The sequence below is a fragment of the Scyliorhinus canicula genome, chromosome 9 (assembly GCF_902713615.1).
Source record: "Scyliorhinus canicula chromosome 9, sScyCan1.1, whole genome shotgun sequence".
Lineage (NCBI taxonomy): Eukaryota > Metazoa > Chordata > Chondrichthyes > Carcharhiniformes > Scyliorhinidae > Scyliorhinus > Scyliorhinus canicula.
In genome coordinates this window covers 71,406,277-71,430,469 of record NC_052154.1, presented here as the reverse complement: position 1 = coordinate 71,430,469, position 24,193 = coordinate 71,406,277, and the positions used below count along the sequence as shown (strand labels likewise).

General features: G+C 48.6%; 1 protein-coding gene across 1 annotated transcript in view; it reads left to right on the top strand.

Annotated features, from left to right (window-relative positions):
- The window catches only part of LOC119971412 (Golgi-associated kinase 1A-like), a 48,816-nt gene extending 38,977 nt beyond the window's left edge, over positions 1 to 9,839 (top strand). Inside the window, exon 4 of the mRNA XM_038806897.1 lies at positions 8,418 to 9,839. Coding sequence (XP_038662825.1) covers positions 8,418 to 8,622 — 205 coding nt within the window. The 3' untranslated portion in view covers positions 8,623 to 9,839. The remainder of the gene's footprint in view (positions 1 to 8,417) is intronic.
- The last annotated feature ends 14,354 nt before the right edge of the window (positions 9,840 to 24,193 follow it).

Sequence of the window (24,193 nt, the reverse complement as noted above, 5' to 3'; positions counted from 1 at the left end):
CAGGGGTTCCATGCCATATCGCTAGTGGATGGCCTCTGTTCGCCCACCCTGCCATCATTTCAGCGCTTCAATTATCAGGGCATCACATTAAAAGGCCGCCCTGCACCCAGCGAGCACACTTGCCACTGGGAGGTTACGGCGAAGACGTATTCTGCTCTGAAATTCAGTGACGCCTCCCCGGAACACTTACTGTACACAGTGGAGGCACACCGCGATGTGCTGCACCCGTGCCCTGGGCGAAGAACTGCCAGCAAGATCACCAACCCAGCATGGGCAGCAGTGTGGTGGTCAGCACTAACGTCTTGCAGAAGAGAACAGCGAACCAGTGCTGCAAGAGGATGAACAATCTCCTTCATTCTGCCAGGATAAGTCACTCTTCCCGTCACTCTCACCTCACACACTTACACACCAATCACACATCCACAGGTATCTCACTCACTGCCAGCTCAAGGGACACTGCCACTTGCTCTCCCTCACACATCTTCATCCCCCATGAGGGTCTTGATCTCGTCACCTCACTGGTCTCACTCACCATTCACACATGCCAGGCATCCTTGTCACGTGCCCCGGCACGCATCCTGCTGACACTCTCTATTTGTTTTCATGCAGGAAAAGCTAGCTCACAACAAGAGGGAGAGACGGGTGGACGGATACCCGAGCTGAAGGTCCTCATGGACTTTGAGGAGAGAGCCATCTAGCTGGCGAGGGAGGATGTTGACTGTTCCTGTGCTGATGGTGAAGTCGTTGGCATAAACCAAATAAGGGTCCAGCACTGCATCATCCATCAGACAACAACGCCGTGAGTCATGTCTCCTGTTTCTAAAGACCTCTGCCATGCACTAAATGATCTCTGTTTTCTGTTGCAGGTCCATCTGGGAAGCAGCCTCGGGAGTCCACCAGCCTGGTCCTCTGCCTCTAGCCCCAAGCACAGTGTAGAAGAAACATACCAGTGCAGAGGCGCACACTTCAGTGGGACCTAGTTTTAGATTAGCCTTGAGGTCACAATCTGGAGAGCACATTTCACTTTCAGATCCATAGTAGGCAGAGGCAGGGATATCCAAGCGTGCCGGCACTCGGAGGATTGCTGGAGTCCAGGAATCTGCTGAGGCCTAGTCAGATGACGATGTGGTCATGCCTCAGTTACTGGAACTCCAAAGGCAAACTTGGGAAAACCAGGAAGGAATGTTCGATACACTGCTTGGATTGAAAGGCTGCATAGAGCAGTCTGTCCACCGTCTGTCTGAGGTGATTGTGCCGACACTGTAGCGTAACGAGGTCAACACAGCTAGGGTGGTGGAGAACCTTGGTGCAAGAATTTTGTTGTGCACTGCTGCAGGACATGCTGGTATCCATCAGTGCAAATACCAGAAGGAGGCAGGACTTCTCAAGCTTACTCCAGATGCCCCACTATCCTAAGGCGGAAGGTGGGATCCTCAGGCACCCATAAGGAGATTGATCAGCTTGTACACATCCCAGAGCCATCCACCCAGGTGACTCTGGGAGTGTCCCGCCCATCTGAATCCCCTCTTCTTATGATTGTTTCAGCTCCAGCTCCACAGGCTGAAGAAGGTGGCATTGCCACATAGCAGGCCCCCGAAAGCAGGTTGGGTCCCCTCTGGGCTCAGCCCCCCAGAGGACACCCACCAACGTCATTATAGATAACAGGATATGATGGACGGCAGCAAACCTCCACTTCCAATATGGATCCTGGGGATGCATCACGATGTATTTTCAGGGTTACAAAGATTAAGAAGCTCAAGCTGCACAGCCTGGGCATGAAATGAAATGAAATGAAAATCGCTTATTGTCCCGAGTAGGCTTCCATGAAGTTACTATGAAAAGCCCCTAGTCGCCACATTCCGGCGCCTGTCCGGGGAGGCTGGTACGGGAATCGAACCATGCTGCTGGCCTGCCTTGGTCTGCTTTCAAAGCCAGCGATTTAGCCCTGTGAGCTAAACCACCCCAGATGTTAAGCATTTGTACACATTGTTCAACTCTGTAAATAAACTCCCACTAATTGCACCCTTTCCATGGCTCCTCGTTCTGATGAGTTGTGTTCCTGTAATTCCAACCTGCAAACCAGCACAAGATAACGGCACGGTGCTCAGTCCAGGGCTCTCTCCCTGTGCTTTGTGCAAGTTTGCCAGCACATTGATGGTGTCTCTTCATAGTGGAATGAGGATGTTTCCCACAATGCACAAGTTTGGCATCACTCATTCCAGTCATTGTCAATATGTGCTCTCTGCACCTTTAAGGTGTGTCTGGCCTCCCATCTCATATTCCTCAGCCTCCGGTGAATGTAAACCTCAAGAGTGCAGCTCACGAAGGATGCCACAGGATCAGGAGACGTAAAATCTTCCTCGCTGCATCGCCATGTGATGACCCTAGTCCTTGAGAGCAAGTGAACTACCATCAGCCAGACAGGAGTCAGACATTCACAGATGCACTGTCCCCGCTACAAGCTGTCTTCATCCCCCTGGAATGTAAGATCTATGGACAACCACTTGCATTCAATGACAGGAGCTTTATCATGGAGAGTGTGCACTGACATCAGTCAGACGGGACAGCAGTGCTCACAGAGGTCATGCGGAGATTACGGGATGTCTTAACTGGATGTCCTCATCACTCTCCATGAATCAAGCATCAGTGAGCACATCCCAAACTCATCTGCCTCGTCTGGACATCGCTATTGCCTCATGGTCCACATCTTCACCCTCAAGGACCTCCTCAGTTTCACCTCCTTTAAAGTTCTCCTCATTGGAGGAAACATGCTCCATCTTCTCCTCAGTTCCTCCCCCTGTTGCAGAGCCATGCTGTGCAGGGTGCAGCAGATGACCACAACACATGCTACCCTGTGTGGATTGCATTGCAGGGTACCACCAGACTGGTCCTACACTAGAACCTCATCTTCAGCATTCCAATTATCTGTTCCGCCGATGGGCAAGTTGTAGCATGACCCCCATTGTATTTTGGATGAGATCTACCAGCCGCTTAGCGCTCGGGCGACAGCGCAACATGACTGGTAGATCTTGGGCGAGGCCTCCCTCGGGCTTCCCAGCAGCCTTTACGCCTCGCGGGATATACCCAAGTCCCACGAGACATCTGAATCAGAACCCTGCTCAAAGGGGACATGACCAAACGGCACATGCCTAAGTAGGCTTTAAACCTACTTAGGCGAGCTAACCTGGAATCTACCAGCCTCCAGGGATCTACTAGCCTCCCCAGTGAGGCCGCAGCTGGACATCGTTCAGTACTAGTCCACACAAACATGGAACCAGTCGGAACGGAAACCCAAGGGTCTCCCAGGCCATTGAAGGCCCTTTGGTGGCCAGGGATAGTGCAGGGTGGCCTCCTGGTCCTCCCGCTGGAATGTGGGCACCTTGGCACTGCCACCTGGCACTATGAAGGTGCCCCAGTGGCAATGCCAAGCTGGCGGGAGCAATGCCAGGGTGTCAGGGTTACAGTGTAAGAGTACCCAGGTGCCAGCTGGCACTGCCATGGGTCAGGGCCTGAGGGGGGTCATGCCCATGAAAGGAGGGTGGAGGAGGGTTTGAAGGGTGGGGTGTTGCAGGGCAGGTAAGTAGGTGCCTCTGGGATGTTAGGGGGGTGATGGATGAGGGTCCTGAAATGGGGGCCTGTAAGGTGGCATGGGGGGTCTGAATAGGGATGGTCCGCCAGTGAGTCCATAGCAGGGTATCCTCACTTGCAGAGGGGGCAGGCTAATGCCCATGTGTGTGGGGGGTGACATTGCCCGTGTGTGGGGGGAATCTCATTTAGAGATCGGGGCACCCTTTCAAAATAGCGGCCTGATCTCTGTGTTCAGCGCCCCAGTGCTGAACAAAATTCTGGGCAGGGTTTACTGGCCACCACGACAGCACTCCTCGTCGTCGGGAACCCATGCACCGATGTGGGACCGGAATTTCCTGCTGGCTTGATCAGCCGGTAAAACCTGTTCTCTAAGTGTGGACTAAACCAGAGAGAAACTCCCCTAGGGCCCAAAAAAGTGACTACGGGTGGGATTTTCCCACCACCCCACTGCGTGTTTTTGGTAGGGGAGGGGGCCTGGAGTGGGATCTACCAATCCTGTCATTGTCAACGGGATTTCCGTCAATGAGTAAATCCCGCCCTCTAAGTGTTGTTTGATAGCAGTGGGGTACTCGCCAGCAGAGCAGGCGGGAAACTTCCAGCAAAATCCCCCACAAATGAATTTAGAAATGTTTCAGTTAAATTCCGGCCCTATTCTCAGTTTCATTCTCTGGTCTCCGCACAGGCAACATCAGCCACGTCCTCAGTCAACCGCTAAGCCTGCAGCCTCTGTGGACCCTGAAACATATCATGGATTTTAGAGTAGCTTGGGATGGAGGAGTTGTGCACACTCCTTGGGAATCAAACACATACCTGCAGGATGTGACCTGGAGGTCTGCTGACCAGGTGCTCTCCTCCGAGCTCCCCTCGGAGGTCTGCTGACCAGGTGCTCTCCTCCGAGCTCCCCTAGAGGGCTGGTTTAGCACATTGGGCTAAATCGCTGGCTTTTAAAGCAGACCAAGGCAGGCCAGCAGCACGGTTCAATTCCCGTACCAGCCTCCCCAAACAGGCACCGGAATGTGGCGACAAGAGGCTTTTCACAGTAACTTCATTGAAGCCTACTCGTGATAATAAGCGATTTTCATTTTTAATTAGAGGTCTGCTCACCAGGTGCTCTCCTCCGAGCTCCCCTCAGAGGTCTGCTTACCACGTGCTCTCTGAGCCCTCAGAGGTCTGCTTACCAGGTGCTCTCCGAGCTCCCCTCAGAGGGCTGCTTACCAGGTGCTCTCTGAGCTCCCCTCAGAGGTCTGCTTACCAGGTGCTCTCCGAGCTCCCCTCAGAGGTCTGCTTACCAGGTGCTCTCCGAGCTCCCCTCAGAGGGCTGCTTACCAGGTGCTCTCCGAGCTCCCCTCAGAGGGCTGCTTACCAGGTGCTCTCCTCCGAGCTCCCCTCAGAGGTCTGCTTACCACGTGCTCTCTGAGCCCTCAGAGGTCTGCTTACCAGGTGCTCTCCGAGCTCCCCTCAGAGGTCTGCTTACCAGGTGCTCTCCGAGCTCCCCTCAGAGGGCTGCTTACCAGGTGCTCTCTGAGCTCCCCTCAGAGGTCTGCTTACCAGGTGCTCTCCGAGCTCCCCTCAGAGGTCTGCTTACCAGGTGCTCTCCGAGCTCCCCTCAGAGGGCTGCTTACCAGGTGCTCTCCGAGCTCCCCTCAGAGGGCTGCTTACCAGGTGCTCTCTGAGCTCCCCTCAGAGGGCTGCTTACCAGGTGCTCTCCGAGCTCCCCTCAGAGGTCTGCTTACCAGGTGCTCTCCGAGCTCCCCTCAGAGGGCTGCTTACCAGGTGCTCTCCGAGCTCCCCTCAGAGGGCTGCTTACCAGGTGCTCTCTGAGCTCCCCTCAGAGGGCTGCTTACCAGGTGCTCTCCTCCGAGCTCCCCGCAGAGGGCTGCTTACCACGTGCTCTCTGAGCCCTCAGAGGTCTGCTTACCAGGTGCTCTCCGAGCTCCCCTCAGAGGTCTGCTTACCAGGTGCTCTCCGAGCTCCCCTCAGAGGGCTGCTTACCAGGTGCTCTCTGAGCTCCCCTCAGAGGTCTGCTTACCAGGTGCTCTCCGAGCTCCCCTCAGAGGTCTGCTTACCAGGTGCTCTCCGAGCTCCCCTCAGAGGGCTGCTTACCAGGTGCTCTCCTCCGAGCTCCCCTCAGAGGTCTGCTTACCAGGTGCTCTCCGAGCTCCCCTCAGAGGGCTGCTTACCAGGTGCTCTCTGAGCTCCCCTCAGAGGGCTGCTTACCAGGTGCTCTCCGAGCTCCCCTCAGAGGTCTGCTTACCAGGTGCTCTCCGAGCTCCCCTCAGAGGTCTGCTTACCAGGTGCTCTCCGAGCTCCCCTCAGAGGGCTGCTTACCAGGTGCTCTCCGAGCTCCCCTCAGAGGGCTGCTTACCAGGTGCTCTCCTCCGAGCTCCCCTCAGAGGTCTGCTTACCAGGTGCTCTCCGAGCTCCCCTCAGAGGGCTGCTTACCAGGTGCTCTCTGAGCTCCCCTCAGAGGGCTGCTTACCAGGTGCTCTCCGAGCTCCCCTCAGAGGTCTGCTTACCAGGTGCTCTCCGAGCTCCCCTCAGAGGTCTGCTTACCAGGTGCTCTCCGAGCTCCCCTCAGAGGGCTGCTTACCAGGTGCTCTCCTCCGAGCTCCCCTCAGAGGTCTGCTTACCAGGTGCTCTCCGAGCTCCCCTCAGAGGGCTGCTTACCAGGTGCTCTCTGAGCTCCCCTCAGAGGGCTGCTTACCAGGTGCTCTCCGAGCTCCCCTCAGAGGTCTGCTTACCAGGTGCTCTCTGAGCTCCCCTCAGAGGGCTGCTTACCAGGTGCTCTCCTCCGAGCTCCCCTCAGAGGTCTGCTTACCAGGTGCTCTCCGAGCTCCCCTCAGAGGGCTGCTTACCAGGTGCTCTCCGAGCTCCCCTCAGAGGTCTGCTTACCAGGTGCTCTCCGAGCTCCCCTCAGAGGTCTGCTTACCAGGTGCTCTCCTCCGAGCCCCCCTCAGAGGTCTGCTTACCAGGTGCTCTCCTCCGAGCCCACCTCAGAGGGCTGCTTACCAGGTGCTCTCCGAGCTCCCCTCAGAGGTCTGCTTACCAGGTGCTCTCCGAGCTCCCCTCAGAGGGCTGCTTACCAGGTGCATGCCTTTTTAAGCTGGTTGTGATTCAGGCCGTTCTGACATCTTGCCGCCGTGGATGGACTTTTCGACTGGGGGCTTATAATTCCGCTGTATGGATCTGATAATGAGATACTATTGTATTCAACTGAGATTCCGATGTTCAATGGCGGGAAATACGGCCTGCCAACTGACCGGGGGAGGAGACAATCGCGGCAAGCTTTCAGTTAACTTGAAACCCAACTTTGGACTTCTCACGATATTTTTGGCTCCCGTCACCAAACCTACCCGATGCCAACAAGAGCGGAAAATCCCGGCAGTAATAAGTGAAATGCTGCAGGTTTTGGAAATCGGAAAGGAAATCAGAAAATGCCAGAATTATTCAGCAGGTCAGGAATCATCTGTGGGGATCAGAAAGGAATGTCTCAGCTTGATAATCTATCATTCGAACTCTGTTTCTGGAATGACCTGAAGCAGCAAAACTACCTCCCTCTCCTGACAGATGCAGTCTAACCTGCTGACTGCCTCCAGCATTCTCTCTTTCAAACACCAGGTTAAAAGTGTCACTTGTATGAGGGCCTGAGAGGAGCTTGACTAAAATGATGTCTGTTTGATGACAATGCTGCTTTGAAGTGTGTCCTTCATATGGAGGATACCACATGAGAGTTACGCCATCAAAGGCACTCAAAATTGGAGTTGCAAAAGGAACTTTTCACCACTCTGATCTCACGAGAATTGGAAATCTTACCCTGTGTTCCCAGCTATCTCAGCAGGGTTAGATTGGAAACCACAGCATTTTGACGTTAATGTGTGACACAGAAAGCAGAATGGTTAAGCAGAGCTGAGATGTTTCTCTTGCCTCTTTCATATAAACCCCGGTTACTTTGACATCCAATAATGAGACATTCTCCAATAGTTTTGGAACCCAACGAAGTGAGAGAAGCGGGGTCTCCATATCTGGCAGAATGGTTTATAACATTTGAGGAGATTTCAGGTTATAATATTTTTATAGTCGTATTTCATCATGCTCAAAGTGTTATATGTATAAGTTTATACTGTATAGGTTAATACTTTATGGAAAGAAGTTTCGAACTATGGGGCCGAGGCTTGTGGATTCCCCAGAGATAGGCAGTGTCTACCTTAAATCCACGAGCTGTGGCCCCCATGTGACCTTCTTCATCAAGAGAATTTGAAGAGTCAGGCTGGGCTGTGGAGGTAGAATCCAGGGTGCTGCCTGTCCCTGAGGAATTGAGATAAATCTTCACATGAATGAATTTCTCCCCTTATGGGTGGTTGAATTTGATTGTCAGAAGTTAGCTGCATTCATTTCCATCAATTGTTCTAATTTTTACCCGTTGATATTAAAATTCTCATCCTCATGTTCAAAGCCCTCCATTGTCTCACTCTTTCCTATCTTTGCTGATCCCTCCCAGTTCTACACCCCTCTGAGAAATCTAAACTCTGGCCTCTTGTGAATCCTCCCCTTCCCTCGCTCCACCAATGATGACTGTGCCTTCTGGCGACTGGGTCATACCCTCTGGAAATCCCTCTCCTTCTTTAACACTCGACTTAAATCCTACCTCTTTGAAGAAGCTTTTGATCACCTGTCCTGGAGTGTCCTTCTTTGACTTTTTTTTGTCTGATAGTGAGATACTGTGGGCCATTTGAGGTGCTCTATAAATGCAAGTTGTTGTGATCATAATGGCTTTTGTACATCAACATACATATTTTAAAAGGCATGCAATATACTTTGGTTGGCTTTAGGTTACCTCCCAACACAATGGAGACCATTGCTTCACAGTGTTTGCCCGAAATGCTCTTACATTCGTTGTATGAAGACCAAGAATACTGGCAAAGCAAGGGACTGAGTTCAATATTGAAACTGGTGGACAAAGTTAATAAAAGAGCTCAGGCTTTGTTAAAGTACATCCACGAAAACCAACCAAAGCCTAAGAAAACATTGATGTGAAATTTCACTGAAAACAAACCCCACCTGAATTGGGGTTAACTAATAATTGGTTGATTTTACACAGTGAAACCCATTGCATTAAAGTAGAAATCTCATCAGTAAAGAGGATTCATTTTAACTTCATGTCAAACATCCAGTAAATGCCATAGGCCTAAGCAAGTTGCAATCAATTCTTGCAAAACTGAAAAAAATGTTCTGGGAGAGATACCAGTTTACAAGCACAGAGTTGGAGCATGAAGCCTAGAGGTTGTTTTTCTCATTGTTCTGGAGAGCCAGTTCCAGCTGAGATACCGTTTGGCAATAATTCCCTCGGTGGCTGAACAGGAAGATACCATACGAAGGAGAGAACATAATGTGAAGATTTTTATCAGTACAATATCCTGCTCTTCATCAGGACAGGGGGAGCAAGTGGGTTCTCTGAACTCACTGAGTTGGCTACACAAGATGGAAAATATTGAATCATAGAATTTACAGGGCAGAAGGATGCCATCCGGCCCATCAAGTACACCGGTCCTTGGAAAGAGCACACAACATAAGCCCACACCGCCCAGTAACCCCACCGAACACTTTTTCTTTTGGACACTGAGGGAAATTTAGCACGGCCAATCCACCTAACCAGCACATCTTTGGTCTGTGGGAGGAAACCGAAGAACCCGGAGGAAACCCACGCAGACACGAGGAGAACGTACAGACTTCGCACAGTCACCCAAGCCGGGAATCAAACCTGGGACCCTGATGCTGTGAAGCAACGGTGCCAACCACTGTGCTACTGTGCCACCCATATTGCTGACTGGGTTAACAATTGTTGAGCCTTGTCTGAAAGTAAAGATAATGTGAAGTCCATCAGAATAAAGGTCTGTAATCATTGTCGCTGCCCCAACAGAATTCCAGCTTTCCTGATATTCAAACATAATTATTTGTGTTGTTTTAAAGATAGACACCGCTTTGTTTACAAAATGTTTGTATTCTTATTTTATTTGGATCTCAGTGAAAAGGGGAGTGCAATCCAACAATACTCTCCCAATTTTGAATAATCTTAGCCTGGTTACATAACACTTAGATGTTGTGCTCTTCAATATTTAATAAAAGAAAAGTTAGTCTTATCTGTAAATGACCTTGACTATTGACTTCAAGAATGTAAACGATTATGTCTTAAAGCAACCCATAAACATTTAAATATCAGGTGAATATATTGTTCGTTCAAGGATTTAATAAAATGGACCAAATTTTAAACTGGCTGTTGACTCAACATACCATCCATGTCACAGTTATTGTTTCTCTTCCCATACTTAGTGGTGCACAAGGCGGACTTTGATCTGATGTCATAAACTAGTTTTTTTTCCTGGAATAGGTCACTCATCTGTCACTAGAGGCTTATAGCCTGAAGCATGGCTAACCAGGGGCCTCCCTCACTCTTACCACCTGCCCTTGACATATGTTGGAAGCATTTTTCAGGTTGATGCTCATCCTGTTATAGAGAGTCACAGATGTTTACAGCATGGAAACAGGCCCTTTGGCCCAGCTGGTTCATGCCGCCCAGTTTCTATCACTAAGCTACTCCCACTAGCCTGCATTTGTCCCATATCCCATCCTGCCCATGTAACTGTCCAACTGCATTTTAAAGGGCAAAATTGTACCGCCTTTACCACTGCCCTTGGCAGCCCATTCCAGATGCTCAGCACCCTCTGTGTGAAGAAATTTCCCCTCTGGTCTCTTTTGTATCTCTCTCCTCTCACCTTTAAACCTCTGCCCTCTAGTTCTGGACTCCTCTACCTTTGGGAAAAGATGTTGACTATCTACCTTATCAATGCTCCTCATTATTTTATAGCCCTCGATAAGATCACCCATAAGCCTCCTATGCTCCAGAGAAAAAGGTCCCAGCCTATCCAGCCTTTCCTTAATAACTCAGGCATTCAAGTCTCGATAGAACCTCGTAAATCTCTTCTGCGCTCTTTCTAGTTTAACAATATCCTTTCTATAATAGGGTGACCAGAACTGTACACAGTATTCCATGTGTGGTCTTACCAAAGTCTTGTAGAACTTCAACAAGATGTCCTAGCTCGTGTATTCAATATTCTGACCAATAAAACCTAGCATGCTGAATGCCTGCTTCATCACCCTGTCCACCTGTGACACCACTTCAAGGAATTATGAACCTGTATTCCTAGATCTCTTTGTTCTGTAACTCCCCAATGTCCCCAACTCCCTACCATTAACTGAATAGGTCCTGCCCTGATTTGATCTACCAAAATGCATCACCTCACATTTATGCAAATTAAACTCTATCTGCCATTCATCGGCCCACTGGCCCAATTGGTCAAGACCCTGTTGCAATCTTATATAACCTTCTTCACTATTTAGTATGCCACCAATCTTGGTGTCATCTGCAAACTTACTAACCATGCCTCCTACATTCTCATTCAAATCATTTATATATGTCACAAATAACAGTGGACCCAGCACCGATTCCTGAGGCACACTGCTAGTCACAGGCCTCCAGTTTGAAAAACAACCCTCCACAACCACCCTTCAGCTTCAGTCGCCAAGCCAATTTTGTATCCAATTGCCTACCTCACCCTGGATTCTGTGAGATGTAACCTTTTGCAACAACCTACCATGCAATACCTTGTCAAAGGCCTTGCTAAAGGGCATGCAGACAACGAAGACCACACTGCCCTCATCTACCTTCTTGGTTACCCCTTCAAAAAACTCAATCAAATTCGTGAAACATGACTTTCCCCTTACAAAGCCATGCTGACTTTCTCTAATTAGCCCTTGCCTGTCTAAGTGTCTGTACATCCTGTCCTTCAGAATATCTTCCAACAACTTACCCACTACAGAAGTAAGACTCACCGGTCGGTAGTTCCTGGGCTTATCCCTACAGCCCTTCTTAAACAAGGGCTACCCTCCAATCTCTAGGCACCTCTCCTGTGCCTGTTGATGATTTAAATATTTCAGCTAGGGGACCTGCAATTTCTTCCCTAGCCTCCCACAACGTCCTGGGATACATTTTTATCAACTGTTAGCCATGTTATGAACCTTCCTTGGTCATCAAGTCCTGGGCTAGGACTCAAACACAGAGCCTCTGGCTCCGAGGCAGGGACATTACCCACTGCTCCATCAGATCTCCCATGTCACAGTGCTGCCCAAATCTGATTTCTACCTCAATGTTCATGTACTTATATAACAGTTTAGTGACTGGCTTACTGCAAATAGTACCACACCATTCATCAAGACCCAATCCAGTGTTTGAGTGCAAAAACCAAGGCTGAATTTCCAATGCTGTACTGAGGAAGTGTTGCAATGTTGGTGGTACCACCTTTCAGATGCGATGTTAAGCCAAGACACTACTTGCTCTCTCAGGTGGCCATAAGACCATAAGACCATATGAGTGGAAGTAAGGCCATTCGGCCCATCGAGTCCACTCCACCATTCAATCATGGTTGATTTCAACTCCATTTACCCGCTCTCTCCCCATAGCCCTTAATTCCTCGAGAAATCAAGATAAGACCATAAGACATAGGAGCCATAAAAGATCCAAAAGCGGCCCCTGATGCTCAGCTCAATATTTATCCCTGTATCTACATAACTAAAAAAAATCAGGCTAACTGATCATTGTGATATTGCTATTTATGGGATTTTGCTGTGCACTAATTAGCTGCTGCGTTTCCTACATTACAACAGTGAGTAGGTGTCAAAACGTTCTTCATTGGCTTTGGAATGTCCTGAAGTCATGAAAGGTGCTATATCAATTAAAGTCTTTCTTTTTTATCCCAATTGAAAGATTGACCCCTGCTGGTGAAACAATAATGTTGGTTCTTTATTTGAAGGTACGTTGATATCCAGAGACTGTTCATTGCACGACTAAATAATGTACATTAATCGGCACCCTGTTTGCAGACTGCCAACAAGCCATGGGTCTACTCCACCATATCCTGTGAAATTGGGAGCAATGACAGCACATCACCTCACAATAGTCCGAGGTGAATTATCCACTATATATATATATGAAGGAGTCAACCGGAGATTGTCTGGATCCTTTGAGGTCCTGCTGCTAACTTTGTTTGATGTCTTGACTTCTGACTGAGCAAATGGTACCAGATTACCTTGTTCACTGTATTCAGCCCTCTGGATCAGCAACATCTCTGACAAGTACAACTGAAGCATGGGGCCTGTACTGCCTCGGACTGAGGCCTCAGTTTAATGCCTCATCCAGTCAGAAGGTTGCAGGTTCAAACCCCAATCCGGAAGTACTGTAAAAACAAATATTCTAAGTTGGCACAGTCGAAGATTTAAAGGGAGGTGGTTGCATAAAGATGTCACTCACTGAGTAATCCAGCCTTTGCTCTCTGGGGACACAGGTTCAAATCTCACCTTGGCAGATGGTGGAATTTAAGTTCAATCAATTAATACGTCTGGAATTAAAAGCTAGTCATAGTAATGGCGACCATGAAACCTGTATTGATTGTCATAAAAACCCATCTGGTTCACTAATGCCCCTTTTAAGGAAGGAAATCTGCCACCCTTACCCAGTCAGACTTACAAGTGACCCCAGAGCAACAGCAATGTGGTTTAATCTTCACTGCCCCCGAAAATGTTTAGTAAGCCCCTCAGTTGTACCAAACCAATACAGAAAACTCAGAAAGGAATGAACTGAATGGACTGTCCGGCATCGCCCTAGACACCAGAACTGACAACAGCAAACCCAGCCTTTTCAGTGCGGCAAGGTTCTCGTGACCAACATCTGGAGGCTTCTGCCAAAATTGGGAGAGCTGTCTCACAGGTTAGTCAGGCAACAGCTGGACATAATCATTCACAACAAATCATAACTTACAATGTACCAGATACCACCAGTATTATCCCTGGGTACGTCTTGTCTCATCGACAGGCCAGACCCGGCAGAGGTGGCAAAGTGGTATAAAGTCAGGAGGGAGTTGCCCTGTGAGTCCTTAACATTGACTCTGGACCCATGAAGTCTCATGGCACCAAGTCAATGAAATCTGCTGCTGATTATTACATACCGCCCCTTCCTCACCTTCAGCTGATGAATCAATACTGCTCCATGTTGAACACCAATGAGACACTGATAGTGGCAAGGGCACAGAATGCACTCTGGGTGGGTGATTTCAGGGTTCATCATCAAGACTGGCTTGGGAGTGTAATTACTAACCGAGCTGGCTGAGTTCTGAAGAGTATAGCTGCTAGACTGGGTCTGTGGAAGGTGTTGAAAGAACCAACAGAGGAGAAAAATCTTGTCCTCACCAATCCATCTGCCACAGATGGATCTGTCCATGATAGTACCAGTAGGAGTGACCACTGCACAGTCCTTGTGGAGCCAAAGTCCCGTCCATATCCTCCCATCATGTTGTGTGGCACTACCACCATGTTAAGTGGGATAGACTTTGAACAACAACTCAAAACTGGGCATTCATGAGGCTCTGAGGGCCATTAGCAGCAGCAGAATTGTACTCAACCACAGTCTGCCCGTATATCCCCCACTCTATCATTAGCACCAAGTCAGGGGATCAACCCTGGTTCAATGAAGAGTGCAGGAGAACATGCTGGGAGCAACACCAGGCATACCGAAAAATTAGGTGTCAACCTGGTGAAGCTATGACACAGGACTACTTGTGTGCCAAACAGCGGAAACAACATGTGATAGAGCTAGGCCATCCCCCAGCCAACGGATTAGTTCACAGCTCTGCAGTTCTGTCACACCCAGTCGTGAATGGTAGTGGACAATTATTTAACATTTATCCTGTTTCCTGGAAAAAAAGGTGTACAACAGCTATTTATGGTGAAGCATCATATTGCCTAGTAACCTCTATTAAATAACTTCCCTTTTCCCTTCCTCATTGATCCTTTCCGTGAGAATTTTCAAACTCTGTCCCCTTGTTTTCCATTTGCTTCCCAGTGAAGACAGTTATTCACTATTCACCCACAGTAATCTCTCCCCCCCCCCCCCCCCCCCCCACCCATTGCTTCACTCACCCTTTACTGGCCGCTCCTCCCTCAGCACCACTGTCACCATGATTGCAGCTGCTCCAAGCTTTGCATAAAATGTTGGTCCTTGCACCCACATTAGTCCCAATCTCCCTCCTCCACGACCCTCATTTCTCAATCTCCTCCTCTCCTCTCTGTCCCTCAGTACCTAGTCTCCCTCTCTCCGACTCTGAAACCCAGTCTCCCTCCCTCCCACCCCCATTCACCAGTCTCCCTCTGTCTGACTAAGCCCAGAATGCCTTTTCCTGTCTTCCTCCTTCATACCCTAGTCGCCTCTCCCTGATCCCCTATTTCTCAGTCACCCTCAATCACTGCATTTCCCACTCTTCTCATTGTTCTTGCTACAGGCTCTGTACAAACTGCAGGTTGTTAAGTTCACCCCATTCCCTGGCCTCCCTCTCTCCTTGACCTCCATTTCCTATTCTGCAATCTCAGACAGCTTCCACCAATCCGCGATTCCCCAGCAACATTCCCAACCCACATTCCTCACCTGACTTTTCTATTCTTCCCAGCTCCCTGTGCGGGGTGGGGTTGAGGGTACAGTGGGGTCCCGAAGTTGTGCATCCCCCAGCTGAGTTTTCTCTGCAATGGCAGCTGGTGACTCTGTGGAGCAGGCTTCCGGAGGGCACTGACATGATTCAAATGCCAAGCTCCAAGATCACCTCGTGCCCCATTCCAGGAGACTCCAGAGAATTCCGAGAGGCAACCCAATTCTAGATCAACATCTATTCTTCAAGTAACGCCTAAAATAGATGATCTGGTCACTTATTTCATTGCTGTTTGTGGGAGCTTACAATACACAAAGTGGCTCTTTGCTATATGACAACAGCAACAACAGTGGAGTAAATGCTTCATTGCCTGTGAAGGATGACAGATGCTGTACAAAACCAAGTTGTTCCTGTGTGTCTATATACATATATATATGTATATATAAAAACATGTCTTTGTCTCTCTATCTTTACATTGGGAAACCCTTTGAACTGCCATGTGTTACAGTTTTCACAGATTCAGCTATTTCTGCTGAGGTTGTGTTTTATTCTCTGGCATTCACAGACTTTTCTTTTCAATGCTGCTTTTATTCAAGGTGGCTCAGCTGAAGTGGATCTATTTTCTGAACATATTCGTCCGATTCGGTTATTCTGCGGCCCGTCTTTTTCTTAAAGCAAGGATTGGAATTTGAAATAATTCTTGATGTCAGTTGCCTAGGCCCTGCTGTAGCAAAGGAAAATGTAGATGATTGCTTGTCAGATCAACCTGTTCCATATGACAGGTAACATTCTAGGATCGTCCAACTGCACCACACAGAAGGTGGCCATTCTGCCCCGTGTGGGTGTCAGCTCTTTTAAAGAGCAATCCAGTTGGTCTCGCTCCTCACTCTCCTCCTTCCATTTCACCCTTTTATTTTTTTTCCTCCTTCCTGTGTTTATCTAATGCTCTTTTGAAGGCTTCTTTTGAGTTTGTATCCACCATCTGATCAGCTAATGCATTCCAAATCTTGACCACTTGTAAAAAGTTTTTCTTCGTGTCACCTCTGTTCCTTTTGCTAATCCCCTTAATTCTGTGCCCTTCAGCATTTCGAAACAGGGGCAGGATTCTCCCCTACCCGGCGGGACGGGGGGTCCCGCGTAGCGGAGTGGCGCCAACCACTCCGGGGTCGGGCCTCCCCAAAGGTGCGGGCGAGATTCTCCGCAAATGCGGAGAGTCGTAAAGGCTGCCGTGAAACTGGCCGTGTTTCACGGCAGCCTTCACGCCCGTTCCCGGGACCCGATTCTCCCCCCCTCATCGGGGCTAGGAGCAGGACCCCGGGAATCACGGCGTTGCGGCCTTAACGACCGTCGTTAAGGCTGCGAGCCAAGATGACGCGCGGCCGGCTCCAACCCGCGCATGCGCGGGTGATGTCATCACGCCATTGACGGAACCCGCGCATGCGCGGTTCCGCATTTCTCCACCGCCGCCCGACAAGATGTGGCGGCTTGATCTTGTCGGGCGGCGGAGGTGAAATAGTGCGTCCCTTTTGGACGCAGGCCCGACGATCGGTGGGCACCGATCGCGGGCCTGTCCCCTCCCGAGCACAACGGTGGTGCACCCGCCCCAAACGGGCCTCTGTTTGGGGGATCCAGCACCCGTTTTTACGACGGCAGCAAGCAGGTGTGTTTGCTGCCGTGAAAAAACGGGCATAAAGGCCCGGCCGCTCGGCCCATCGGCGAGCGGCGATTCGTGTCGTGGGTCGGGCGAGGGAGGGGAGAATAGCGGGAGGGCGCAAAAAATGTCAGGAGGCCCTCCCGCTATTCTCTCAACCGGCGTGGGGCGCGGAGAATCGCGCCCGTTGTTTTCTCCGCACCTTTGGGGGCTAGCCCCGCGCCGGAGCGGTTGGCACCACGCCGACTGGCGCAAAAACCGGCGCCAGCGGCCTTTCAGGCCTGCCGCCCGGCAGCGGGGCTGGCCGAAAGGCTTTCGCCAGTTTGCACATGCGCTGGCGGTGACGTCACCACCGGCGCATGCGCGCTGTGGGTTTCTCTTCCGCTTCCGCCATGGCGGAGGCCGTGGCGGCGGCGGAGCAGAAAGAGTGTCCCCAGGGCACTGGCTCGTTCCCTGATCGGGGGGCCCCGCTCGCGGGCCTGGCCACCGTGGGACCACCCCCCGGGGTCCGATCGCCCCGCGCCCCCCCCTGGGGCCCGCTCGCGCCACTGATCCCGCCGCCACCAGAGGTGGTTCAAACCTCGCCGGCGGGAGAGGCCTCCCAGCGGCGGGACTTCGGCCCATCGCGGGCCTGAGAATCACCGCAGGGGCCTCGCCGATCGGAGTGGCGTGATTCCCGCCCCGCCACTTCCCGGGTGGCGGAGAATCTCTGCCACGGCGTGGGCGGGATTTTCGGCGTCCCCAGGCGTTTCTCCGACCCTGCTGGGGGTCGGAGAATTTCGCCCCAGATTCTCTTTATTTTCATGATCAAAACTCTTCATAGTTTTAAACATCTCCATCAAAGCTCCTTTTAGCCCTCTCAATTCTGAGGATAACAACAACCTCATCCCTGTGACCATCTTTGGGAATGTCTTCAGCATTCTCTCCAAAGCCTTCACATCCTTCCTACAGGTGGTGCCCAGAAATTGGACCATTTCTCTAGCAAGGACTGAAGCATTAATTTCTATATGTTTAAAGTAACTTCCTGGCTTTTTATTTGTCTAATTTGTAAGGCTCAAGATTCCCTATGCTTTATTAACTTGGGGCAGCACGGTGCCATGGTGGTTAGCACTGCTGCCTCACAGCACCAGGAACCCAGGTTCAATTCTGGCCTTGGGTGACTGTGCTGAGTTTGTATGTTCTCTCCGGGTCTGCATGGGTTTCCTCCGGTTTCCCCCACAGTACAAAGATGCGCAGGTTAGATGATTTGGCCTTGCTAAAATTGCCCCTTGGTGTCCAAAGATGTGGAGGTTAGGTCATGGGGATTGGGCAGGGTGAATGGGGCATTGGACATGGGTAGAGTGTTCATTTAAAGGGTTGGTGCAGAATTAATGGGCCGAATGGCCTTCTGCACTGTAAGGATTCCATGGGAACTGCTTTGTTAATCCTATCCTGCCAACATCCTCAAGTCACAGCTTCTTTCAATTTATATCATTTAACTTAGATTGCCTTATCTCAGTTTTTGTACCAAACCAGATCAGCTCACCCTTTGCGGCATTGCATTTCATCTGTCCCTGTGTCCAACTATTCCACCGGCTTGTCTATATTCTCTTGAAGTATGTGCAATATATACATTGTTTACTAGCTGATCGCTGTGTCCTTGCACAAACTTGGTGTGGAGTATGATTGTTAGATTCAGCTACTAGGATTGAGCTGTTTATTGCCTATGACTTTAAGCCCATAGCTCGGAAACTCTCTTCGAGAAGTGGCCTCAGCAGACATATTTGAGAAAAAGTAGGGCTCATATGGTGCAACCCAGAAACCAATAGTTGACAGGAACCAACTTTTAAAAAAATAATTTAACATTTTTTGACACTTTGATTGAAATCTCTGTCAACTGATAAATGTGTACACAATATTATTTTTTAGATATGAATAGATAATCTGTCTAATGCAATACCTTGGTGATTTAGTGCCCTGTGCTAAGCAATAAGCTAATGGTGTTGACTGCAGTCTTAATACACGGTTGAACATACCAAACTATTTTTCTCTTGGGCAGAAGGAGGTCAAAGGTTGACTTTTCCTGAGGCAGTGACACACAGGTATTGACACTGAACTAGCAATCCAGAGATCCAGGATAATGCTCTGGAGACCCAGATTCGAATCCCACCACAGCAGATGATGAGATTTGAATTGAATAAAAATCTGGAATTAAAAGTCTAATGATGATCATGAAACCCTTGTCGATTATTGTAAAAACCCAGCTGGTTCACTAATGTTCTTTGGGAAGGAAATCTGCCGTCTTTACCTGGTCTGGCCTACACGCGACTCCAGATTCACAGCAATGGGGTTGACTCTTAACTGTCCCATCAAGGGCAATTAGGGGTGGACAATAAATGCTGGCTCTGCCAGCAACACCCACATCCCAAGCAAGAATAAAAAACTCATATCTTCTTGCCGACTTGCTGAGAAGCAGGGATTTAAAGCGGTTTGGGAGGTTACTATCTGATTGAAAGATTGCTCATGGAGTACCAACCACAAACGAAGGAAGCATTCTCCCTTATATATAATTTTAAAAAGACAAACGACAGCCCAATGTTACCTCAAGGAAGATCTTCGAACATTCAATCATAATTTATCCTATTTGCACCAGTGTGGGATTTCAAAAGCCATATTGTGCTCATGCCCTATATCACATTTTGGGTTCCATATTTATTCCAATCAAAACATGTTGTGTTGCACCGCAACTCCTTATTTAGAACAGAGTAAACACGCAGCAGATAAACTGTTTGTGGCTTTCCAATCACAAAAGAAGAATTGTGGTCTTTGTTGCATAAATGCCTGTGTGCCTGATCAGGTTGCAGCCCTTTGAGCGGATTAACCTTCTCGTCAGTCACATGCCATCACAAAATGATACGCTATATTCATTCTCACTTCATGTAAACTGGTGTCTCTGTTCCTATCGTAATGCTAAGTCATTTCTGATCTTTAGAACAGAAACACATTTATTAAATACCACCGCTCCAGGGACCTATCAATTTTAACCAGCCTGTATTTTGTAATCCATGCTCAAGTATGCAAATATTAATCTGTAGAGTTTATCTTGGTGAGTTTAAATGCAGAAATTCCTTCAGATAAAAGGCATGGGAGGGAAAGCTCTTATCAATAACAGCTCTGCTCCTGTAATTCCCTTGAGTTTTATTTCACTCTGAATCCTCAGCCTCATCTATAAAAGGTATCACTAATAATGGTACTGGTTGTTTAACGGATGGGCACTAATTTTAGACTGACGTGCACATCCTATTAGAACATTGGCCTTTTGGTTAAGATCAAGTGTGAGATCAGGTGTAATACCTGTTCTTGCCAGCTTGTGAGGACCATGAATTGGATTCAATTTGAATTTGCATTGTTTTTTGAGCAGGCAAGATGGATTAAGGGTTTGCCTCTGTCCACTCAGCACTTTGGCTTTGTAACTTTGAGGAAGGATTCAAATGTAACTAATAGTTTGAATTTGAAGGAGGCAGCAAGCATTTTTATCTAATAAATGGTTTGCGAGCTCTCCAGAAGGCAATGTTTGATAACCGTTGTTCAAGGAACTCCGTGCCTCCTGAACATCTTATTATGAGACTCCATCAAGCACGACTGATGAGTGAGGTACAAGCTAAACATGATGGAGTGGAGGGGCTGGCATTTCATAATGGGGATAACTCCCTGATGGTTTAATTAGCTGCAATCCTCTGTTACAGATAAGGAATTATAGAATTTACAGTGCAGAAGGAGGCCACTCGGCCCATCGAGTCTGTACAAGCTCTTGGAAAGAGCACCCTACCAGAGGTCAACACCTCCACCCTATCCCCATAACCCAGTAACCCCAACCAACACTAAGGGCAATTTTGGACACTAAGGGCAATTTATCATGGCTAATCTACCTAACCTGCACATCTTTGGACTGTGGGAGGAAACCGGAGCACCCGGAGGAAACCCACGCACACACGAGGAGGATGTGCAGACTCCGCACAGACAGTGACCCAAGCCAGAATCGAACCTGGGACCGTGGAGCTGTGAAGCATTTGTGCTATCCACAATGCTACCGTGCTGCCCTTATTATTCCATCAATCCTTCCCAGTTGGAAGAGGATTTCCATGTGAGGCTGCCACCCCCAGAAAAAAAGGAATTAATGATACCTGATATAAATTTCTTTCATTTTTATTAAAATTATATTTTTAATAATTAGGGAAGATGGTTGCATAGTGATAATATCACTGGACTAGTAATCCAGGGGTCCAGGTTAATGGTCTGGGGACTTGGGTTCAAATCTCACCCTGGCAGCAGGTGAAGTTTAAATTCAATCAATAAAATCTAGAATTAAAAAGCTAGTCTCAATAATGGTGACCATTAAACCGTTGTTGACTGCTGTAAAAATCCATTTTGTTCACTAATGTCCTTCAGGGAAGGAAATCTGCTGTCCTTACCTGGTCTGACCTACACTTGGCTCCAGATCCACAGCAATGTTCTCTTAACTTCTCCCTGAAATAGCCCAGCAAACCACTCACTTCAAGGGCAATTAGGGATGGGCAACAAATACTGGCATTGTCAGCAACACCCACATCCCATGAAAGAATTAAAAAATGTATAGTTAGGATTTAATTGAGCCATATATATAAGTTTCCTCCAGATGAACATTGCAACAGGGAGACTTCAACAAAACAGCTTAAAAATCATTGCAAACTCCAAATGTACTTTAGCTCTGAATCAGCTAGGAGATTAGGTGTGCTTCACATTAGTGTCCTTGGGGCGGCATGTGGAGCAGTGGCTAGCACTGCTGCCTCACGGCGCCAAGGTCCCAGGTTCGATCCCGGCTCTGGGTCACTGTCCGTGTGGAGTTTGCACATTCTCCCCTCGTCTGCGTGGGTTTCACCCCCACAACCCAAAGATGTGCAGCGTAGGTGGATTGGCCACGCTAAATTGCCCCTTAATTGGAACAAAAATGAATTGGGTACTCTAAATTTATTTTTTAAAAAGATGTGCAGGTAGGTGGATTGGTCATACTAAATTGTCCCTTAATTGGAAAAAAATAATTGGGTACTCAAGTTTTTAAAAAAAATCTAAATACCTTCAGCCCCTCAAGCCTGAACCATGCTGGCTCAATATCTATCAAGCTTTGGCGAGCAAAACCTATTAATTGAGCTATTTATTTACTGCTTTCCTTGAGAGTCCATACTTCCACATATGAACACATGAACGAACATACAAATTAGGAGCAGGAGTAAGCTACACGACCCTCGTGCCCACGCTTCTATTCAATAACATCATGGCCGATCTGAGTTTAACCTCAACTCCACATTCCCACCTATCCCTGATAACTTGGGTGGCACAGTGGTCAGCACTACTGCCTTACGGCACCGAGGACTCGGGTTCGATCCCGGCCCCGGGCCACTGTCTGTGTAGAGTTTGCACATTCTCCCCATGTTTGCTTAGACCTCACCCCCACAACCCAAAGATGTGCAGGGTCGGTGGATTGGCCACGCTAATTTGCCCCTTAATTGGAAATTTAAAAAAAAAAAATCCCTGACAACCTTTAACCCTCTTTCTGATCAAGAATCTATCTACATATGCCTTAAAAATATTCAACGCTCTGCTTCCTCTACCTTTTCTGGAAGAGAGTTCCACAGACTCATGACCCTCTGAGTGAATTATTTTTGTCTCATCTCCATGTTAAATGGTCAACCCTTTAGTTTTAAGCAGTGACCCCAGTTCTAGATTGTCCACAAGAGGAAACATCCTCTCCACATCTACCCTGTCAAGACCCCTCAGGATCTTATGTTTCAATCAAGTCACCTCTTATTCTTCTAAGCTCTAGGAGAAAAGCCCTAGCCTGTCCAACCTTTCCTCATAAGACAACCCGCCCAGTCCATTAGTCTGGTAAATCCATCACTGAACTGCTTTCGAGACATTTACATCTTTCATTAAGTAAGGTGACCAATACTGCACACAGTAAAAGTAAAGTCCCACTTGACCATAGGCTTTGAGGGGGAGGGTTGACTGGTGGTGATTTAATCTGAGGATCACCACACCACCGGTGAGGGAGCAAGGTTGGAAAAGTGGCCCTTCATGGATAACCTCAGCCAGGACGGAGCACACGGTACTCCAAAACCAATGCCCTGTATAACTGAAGCATAACCTCCCTACTTTTGTATTCAATTCCCCTCACAATAAACAATAACATTCTATTAGGGGGGTGGTTTATTCTATATTTCAAGGCGTACAAACCTTCTTTAAGTAATTTCCCCTCATAATTCAATTCTCGGAGCTCTGGTAACATTCAGGTGAGTCTGCGCTACACTTCTTCCAAAACGAATATATCTTTACTCAGGTGTGGTGCCCAGAACTATACCGAGTTCTCTAGATGTGCTCTGCTGGGGTTTTCCACAGCTGTAGCAAACCATCCTCTACTTTTCATGTGAGCCTATAGCTATAAAGGTAAACATCCAATATCCTTTAGATTTTTTGGTGTTAGGCCACCATCTTTTAGTGTTCTGTGTCCATGGATCCCTAAATCTTTTTGAGCTTCCACTGTTCTTAGCTTTTTACCATTTAGGAGAGGTAGATGGATTCTTGATAAGCAAAAGGGGGTCAGCGGAAGGTGGAAGGTTATCAGGTTAGGCGGGAATGTGGACAATATGAACGTACAAAATAGGGGCAGGAGTAGGCCATTTGGCCCCTCAGGCCCGCTCCACCATTCAATTAGATCATGGCTGATCTGTTTGTGTTGAGTCCCACATTCCCATCTACCCTTACTAACCTTTGGTTAAGTTGCCCAACAAGAAGATGTGGATGATGTGGTCCCCGGCTGTGGAGAGGAAGAGTGCGATCTTCCTGGCGTCTGATGCGGCCTCGAGGTTGGTGGCTTCGAGATAGAGTTGGAACTTTTGTTTGAAGATCTTCCAATTTGCACCGATGTTGCCGGCGATGCAGAGCTGCGGAGGAGGGCGGACGTTTTCCATGTCACCAGATGGCTGTTTGCTGGTCAACTCTGATTCACTCCAGGTAGGTCCGTCAAATTTCAGCATCACTCACTGGGACCATGATGTGTTGGGCAGGCTAGGTCGATGTGGACTGCACTTGATGCAATGTAGCGAGAGACAGACCTCCAACACTTGATAAGATGCAACACGATTTTATTTAACGTCTTAACTACCATACATGTTCAACTGTGGGTTGACACTATGCTGACTTGATTATGCCAAGACTAGCCTGACCAGACTTATTAGCTACCGCATGGTATTTGCACTGGCTAGCTCACAAACTCTGACTGTCTCAGTGGCTGGGTCCTGAGAGAGCGGGAAACCTGGTGCCCTCTGACGTTATAGTGGTAGTGTCCTGTCTGGTGATTGGCTGCTCTGTTCTGTGTGCTTACTGGTCATCCTGTGTGTCAATCACTGCCAGTCTG